The 6,763-nt window shown below is 54.1% G+C and overlaps 1 protein-coding gene across 1 annotated transcript in view; it reads right to left on the minus strand.

The window, feature by feature from the left end:
- Window positions 1–3,788: 3,788 nt before the first annotated feature.
- ALDH3A1 (aldehyde dehydrogenase 3 family member A1) overlaps window positions 3,789–6,763 on the minus strand; it is a 7,510-nt gene continuing 4,535 nt past the window's right edge. The window contains exons 6-11 of the mRNA XM_012806035.2: window positions 6,362–6,479; window positions 5,918–6,059; window positions 5,151–5,317; window positions 4,709–4,808; window positions 4,098–4,228; window positions 3,789–4,006 (exon numbers count right to left, since the gene is read on the minus strand). Of these exons, the coding sequence (XP_012661489.1) occupies window positions 3,992–4,006; window positions 4,098–4,228; window positions 4,709–4,808; window positions 5,151–5,317; window positions 5,918–6,059; window positions 6,362–6,479 (673 nt within the window). The 3' untranslated portion in view covers window positions 3,789–3,991. The remainder of the gene's footprint in view (window positions 4,007–4,097; window positions 4,229–4,708; window positions 4,809–5,150; window positions 5,318–5,917; window positions 6,060–6,361; window positions 6,480–6,763) is intronic.

A 6,763-nucleotide genomic window follows, 5' to 3' on the forward strand; every position in this document is an offset into this window, starting at 1 on the left:
GCTTCCCAAGTAGCTGGGACCACAGGCGCCTGCCACAACTCCTGGCTATTTTTTGGTTGCAGCCATTATTGTTGGTTGGCAGCCCAGGCTGGATTCGAACCCGCCAGCTCAGGTGTATGTGGCTGGTGCCTTAGCTGCTTGAGCCACAGGTGCCGAGCTGTGTTGTTTTTTGTTTTTTTTTTAATTGTTGTTTTCTTTTGGGTTCACATCTAGTTTGGAAATAGGATTAGTTCAAAATCCTATTTTGTATTTCAGGTCATATTTGGGGCATTGTGAATAAAATAGGTTATATTGTGAACTGTATCATAATAATAATAACAAATAGAAAAAGAAGATAGAAGAGGAGGAGAGATGAGGAGGAGGAGGAGAGTCGACTGTAATTTCCACCCACACTCTAACTCTTCAGTCTGAAAACCGCAGACTGTGTCCCTGTGTCCTTGGGAGCCCCGAGCCTTCTTTTCTCCTGTCTTGCTGTCCAGTTCTTTCTCCAGCAACTAGTGCAGAGGTTTTTAGGCATCCCTGTGATGTCAGTGACCAGCAGCTGCTCTGGGAGACCTGGGCCAGGCGACATTGCATCCTGAGCCTCAGTTTCCCTCTCTATACATGGCTCACACCCTTGCTGCACAGGGTGGTAGGGGCCGAGGAGGAAGGAGAAGGAACAGGCACAGCCACAGCTTTCTTCTCCCTCCCACCTCTGGCTGGGGGACAACTGTCTTTTACAAGAGTGGTGCCTGTGGGGCCCTCACCTGGGACAGGTGAGGAAAATGTCTTTGATTAAGACTTTGTCTCAGGGATCAGCGCTCGTAGCTCAGTGGGTAGGATGCCAGCCACATACACCGAGGCTGGTAGGTTCAAACCCAGTCCCGGCCTGCCAAACAACAAGAACTACAACCAAAAAATTGCCAGGCGTTGTGGCAGGTGCTTATAGTCCCAACTACTTGGGAAGATGAGGCAAGAGAATCACTTGAGCCCAAGAATTTGAGGTTGCTGTGAGCTGTGACGTCACAACACTCTACCCTACGATCAGTCTCAAAAAAAAAAAAAAAAGACTTTTTCTTTGTTGTTAATATGTTTAAAACCTCTGGGCTGTTTTATCATTTAGATGAGTCTGTCACCATCTAAAATAAGGTAATTTCAGATAAGATGGTGGAGTGGCTGGTGAGAGGTTTGGAGCAACAGAACACTGATGATGTCACCTAAACTCATTCAGTTGTTCGTTTACTCAACAAATATTTATGGAGCACCTACTGTGTGCTGTTCCAGCCTCTGGAGATATAAATATAGGGAATGGGTATCAACAGATAAGCAAACAAGATAATTATTGATTATAGCTATGTTTTGGAGAAAACAGGCAGGTGTAAGAGGCAGCAGAATGGGGAAGGAGGTGAGCTTGAGTACAGGTGTGGTGAGAAGAATCCAGCCCTGGAAAGATCGCAGAAAGGGTCCACGCCCTGAGGAAGGGAAAGGCTTGCAGACGGCCCGTGGGTGTTGAATAGAGAGTTTGTGGCAGGGCCCAGGGCCCACAGCCCCTCGTAGGGTGGTTTATGGGCTTGAAGACTTATTCTATGGGCAAGGGGAAGCCATCTTAACCCAAGGACACTGTTGGGAAAATGGAATTGAAAACAGAATCTCCCAATCCAGAAAAACCTCTCCACCCTCCACCACCACCGCCATTCCAACAGAGAAGGAAACTGTTCTGCTGTTGAACAGGCATTAACCGGAATGTGGCTCCCATCACAGTCGGCTCAGGGTCGGCAAGGGCAGGAGAGTGCACCTCCTCCTTACGGCCTGACAGATAGAACTCAGCACAAGCATGTGTTCAAGACCCATGTATAACTAGTGCTCAGGAAGAGGACTCTTGTCACACACGGTCTGTCCTGGTGGATGTAAGCTGATCTGTGTCCCCCACAACAGAGTCTCACTCTCACTCAGGTTGGTCTTGAACTCCTGAGCTCAAGGGATCCTCCCACCTTGTCCTCCTAGAGTGCTGGGATTACAGGTGTGAGCCAGCTCGCCCAGCCAAGAGACGGGACCTTGAAGAGGTGATTAGGACACGGCTCTGCGCTCATGAGTGGATTAATGCCATTATCTGGGGAGTGGATTAGTGACCTTGGGACCGAGCTGTTGTCACAGTGAGGTCAGCCCTGTCTCGCTCTCTTGCTGTCCGTGTGCCCCACTGCCCTTCTACCTTCTGCCACAGGGTAACATAGCACAAAGTTCCTCCCCAGATGCCAGAGCCAAGTTCTTGAACTTCTCAGCCTCCAGAACTCCTGAGCCAAATGAACTTGTGTTGTTTATAAATTCCCCAGTTTGCAGCATTCTGTTACAGCAGCAGAAAGCACAATAAGCCGGGCATTGTGGTGGGTACCTGTAGTCCCAGTTACTCGGGAGGCTAAGACAAGAGAATCGTTTGAGCCCAAGAGTTTGAGGTCGCTGTGAGCTGTGATGTCAGGTCACCCTGTGAGGGCAAGGGTGACAAAGTGAGACTCTGTCTCAAAAAAAAAAAAAAGAAAAGAAAAGAAAAGAAAACAGTCAGCAGCCCTAGCAAACTAAACTTTACCTGGTAGACGAATAAACAAATGTCTCATATGTTTATGCCACACCCCTAGAGAGAAGGAAGCACAGGTAACAGCTTAAAGGCTTTTCTGGTTGCAGATGGGTTTAGGGGCTTTAAATCAGGTGTGAGGCAAGTCAAGGTGGTAGGTGCCTATAGTCCCTGCACTTTGGGGGTCTGAGGCAGGAGGATCACTTGAGCCCAGGTGTTGGAGGTTGCTGTGAGCTGTGATACCACAGCACTTTACCCAGGGTGACAGCTTGAGGCGCTGTTTCAAAAAAAGAAAAAAAGACCAGCCTGAGCAAAAGTGAGACCCTGATTCTACTAAAAATGAAAAACTGAGGCAAGAGGATCACTGGAGCACAAAAGAGTTTGAGGTTGCTGTGAGCTGTGATACTATTGCACTCTACTCGGGGGGACAAAGTGAGACTCTGCCTCAAAATAATTAAATAAATAAATACATACATGCAAACAAAAATAAAGTGAGACATTAGAGAAGAGGACAGCAGGGAGATGGTGCTGGGGAAGGAGGTCAGGACCAGACACAGGGGATGGGGGCAACAGGGCCAAGTGTAAGGTTGGGCTTTGTTTAGGGCAGCAACTAGATGGCCGGAGTTGAGGTGTCAGGTGGGGCCTGGACACCTGGTGGATGTGTGAGGCTCTGTGCACCCACAAGGAAATCTCAGGCAAGGCCATCCTTCTGCAGCAGGCAGTCCCAGCCAGGCAGGCCTCTTCCGTACCTGCCTCCACTCCCTGCAGGCTCACATGGGGCTGCTTCTTGTCTCCAGCTTAGACCAGCCTCTGGGACCCACACCCCATTTCACCTGTCTCTCCTTGGACCCTGTCTTAGATCCTTGGGCCACTGAAGCTGGACCCTGGGCCCAGCACTGTGTAATGCAAAGCTGCAAGGGGTGGCGGGGTGGTGCTGTGGGTCCCGGCACTAACCAGCTCCCTTCACTTCCCCAGGCTCTGCATTGCTTAGGAGGCTCATGTTGCTACCACGGGGACCCTGCCATAGATGCCAAATCCAATCTGAGGTAAGTGTGTCAGTTTCTGTTTCTGAGCCACCCAGAGTCTACACGGAAGATGAGCGCCCCCAACGCTGTGGGCTTCCACCGCCAGTCCCTGGAGGCTGGTGAGAGGCACTGGGGTGTGACATGAGGATCAAACCACATGGGGCAATGGGGGCCAGGGGTTGCAGGAAAGATGTCCCGTGTGCACACGTCACCAAGTTAGAAATCTTTATTGGCCTCTATTGTCTAGCAAGGGGTGGAACTTGGAGAGGCAGCACTGGGGTCACGGTTCCCACACAGGTCTGCAGAGGAGCGAGGGGCTGGCCCAGGGGCTGCAGGAGCATGTCTCTGAGGGGCAGGTGAGTGAGCCAGGGTCTGCACTCTAGGGGGGCACAGTCGGGGGTCCAGGCGAAGCAGCCGCTCCTCAGCGCCGGGTTGCCTGTGAGCAGGGACATGGAGTGGGCAGTGAGGCTCCAGGCCTGGCCTGGCCTGTGCAGCCCCATCTCCCCACAGCCTCCCTCTCCCCTCACCTTGGCCTGGCTCGGTGGGTATCTGACTTTAAGGACCTCATCATTCAGCAGAGACCTCACCAGGCAAGAGCGGCGGTGAGAGAAGGTCTCGAAGCTCTTCTTGCCATGGTAGGACCCCATGCCACTGTTCCCTGTGGGCAGAGCCAGCTCAGGCCCGGGTGTTCCGCCTCCAGGACACACCAGGCCTCCATCCCTGCCCTGTGTGGGCACCCTGGAGCCCAGCACCCACCCCACGTTGGGCCTCCAGCCCTCATGCCCCTTTACTGAGCTTCCTTGGGGTGGCTAATCTCTGGAGTTCCCCCCAGTGTATCCACGCCGGGGACAACAGAAAGAGTCCCCAGGAAGAGTCTAATCACAGCTGTGCCACTAAACGGCTATGTGACTTCTTCCATGAAGCAAGCCAGCTGCACCAGGTGACCCTAGGACCTTCCAGGCTCCAGGGTCAAATGTGACTGACTGATGTGCAGGCAGAGGCCAGAGAGTCAAACAGGAGAGGCTGGGGAGCCTGAAGCCCCCACTGCTCTGGCCCCTCCTGAGCTCTCTGGGGGAGTGTGCCCAGCCCTGGGGACACCTGAAGGGCAAGTAGCCAGTGAGCCCAGCCCCAGACTCACCCACACCCCCGAAGGGCAGAGTGTGCACCGTGATGTGCACGATGACGTCATTGGCTGTCACCCCTCCACTTGATGTCTCTGCAATCATCTTCTTAATCACCTGCACCAAGACCCAGCCGCTGGCCTCAGTCTCCTACCCTAGGACACCTCCACCCTCCCTGCCCTATCTGGATGAGGCCCGAAGCTACAGAGACATGTGAGGTCCCAGCACCATCTCCCGCCCTCCTGCCAATCATGGCCCACAGCTCCATGTGAGAGCCACCACCCTGTGACTGTGTGTGGAGACCCCTCATTGCACTCAGGGGCTGCCACTGTCCTGATATTCCCGACACAGTGAATGTGGCTTGTGAACAGTGAACTCAGGTTTGAACCCTGGTCCATGGACCTCTAGACCCTGTGTCCCGGGAGCTGTGGGGCCCTGGGAGAAGGCACCCCGGCCCACCTTGTCATTGCTGGAGAACACATAGAGAGCCAAGGGCTTCTCACGCTGGTTGATGAACTGGATGGCGTCTTCCAGGCTGCGCACGCACACGATGGGCAGCACAGGCCCAAAGATTTCCTCCTGCATCACTGGAGACTGGGGGTCCACATCCGTGAGGATGGTGGGGGCTGAAGTAGGAGACAACCAGGATCAGCCAGGCGGAGACCCCCCACCCGCCGGCAAGTGTGACCACCTAGATGCCTGCCTCAGTCCTCTTGCAGATGGAGCTGCCCAGGTGTATGGAGAGGCAGGGACCCGGGCGCTCATCCCAAGGCCACTGCATGCCAGGCTCCTCCTTGAAACTGGGGACAACTGCAATTAACCTGTATGGGGGACCTGCCTCCAGGGCATTCGCACACCTGCCACCCCCTAAGCCCCAGCCAGAGCTCTTCTGTTGAGGGCCAAAAGCCTCTCTGCTGACCCACCAGCCACCACTGGTGGCCCTGGGTGTATAAGCCCTGGGGCCCTGCTGTTCCACCTCCTGAAGGATGTCTCTCTGGGATGTTGTGGGGAGAGGAGCTTCTGAAGCTGGGCGGGGGGCTTTCTGGGCTGTGGCATCCCCTGCCTGCTCAAGTCCCCAGAGTCTATCCCAGGCTCCCTAGAGAACCTGGTTTGTGCCCACCATGGGCTACATCTGCTTATCTAGTATCTGCGCCCACTTGCTGCCAACTTTTGGGGACCCTGCAGGTTGTGCAGGTGGGTGATGCTCTTTGGGGAGGCACACATACCTATGTAGCGGGCAGCCGCGTCCCCAGTGCCCCCATGGGCCACTTTCTGGCCCTCTATCAGGCCCATCACCCTCTGGAAGTGCCGGGCATTAATGATTCGTCCATAGTCCTGGGACTTCCTGGCATCTTCCCCGTAGAACTCCTGTGGAGGAGAGGAGGGGACTCCAGTAAGGATGGGGACCCTCACCACAGCCTAATGCCACACGGAAGCATGTCAGCAGTGATGGGGCGGGGGGAGCAGTGGGGTTCTGGGTGGGATTTGTCACTTTTCTGTGTGCTTTTCAATCTTTTCCAAATTGCCTGCAGGGAATGTGCATTACTTTTGAGCTCAGAAGAAAAGAAATGTGGGGTTTTGGAAAGCCCCGGAAGTCAGTTAAAGAGCCACGCCTTCCTGGGCCTTACAGCTTCTCACCACACCCACCCCACCCCAGGGCCAACACTCACTTGCAGTGACTTTTTGAGCTTCTCCACGATATGATTCTGGATCGAGGGGTCACAGAGGATGTAGTCAGGGGCCACGCAGGTCTGGCCGCTGTTCATGAACTTCCCCCAGGCTATGCGCCTGTGAAAATCCCAGATTGGACTAAGTCCCCAGGGCACAGGGCATTTCCTGAGAACATGCCTGTCACTCTGCATGCCAGGGGCCAGCTGAGCCCTGGAGGGGAGCTTGCTGGTCTGTAGGAACTGTAGGTTGTAACTTTGCCACCACTGAGTCCTTCTAAACAGCCCACTCACTGGACAGAGTAGACCCAACGCCACATTCACAGCTGTCCTCAGCTCACTGGTGAGTGGTGGGAATTTCTAGAGGATGTCAGGGTGAGTGGCCCTGGTGTCTCTTTTATCACG

The sequence above is a fragment of the Otolemur garnettii genome, unplaced genomic scaffold (assembly GCF_000181295.1).
Source record: "Otolemur garnettii isolate 467f Iridium unplaced genomic scaffold, OtoGar3 scaffold00046, whole genome shotgun sequence".
Lineage (NCBI taxonomy): Eukaryota > Metazoa > Chordata > Mammalia > Primates > Galagidae > Otolemur > Otolemur garnettii.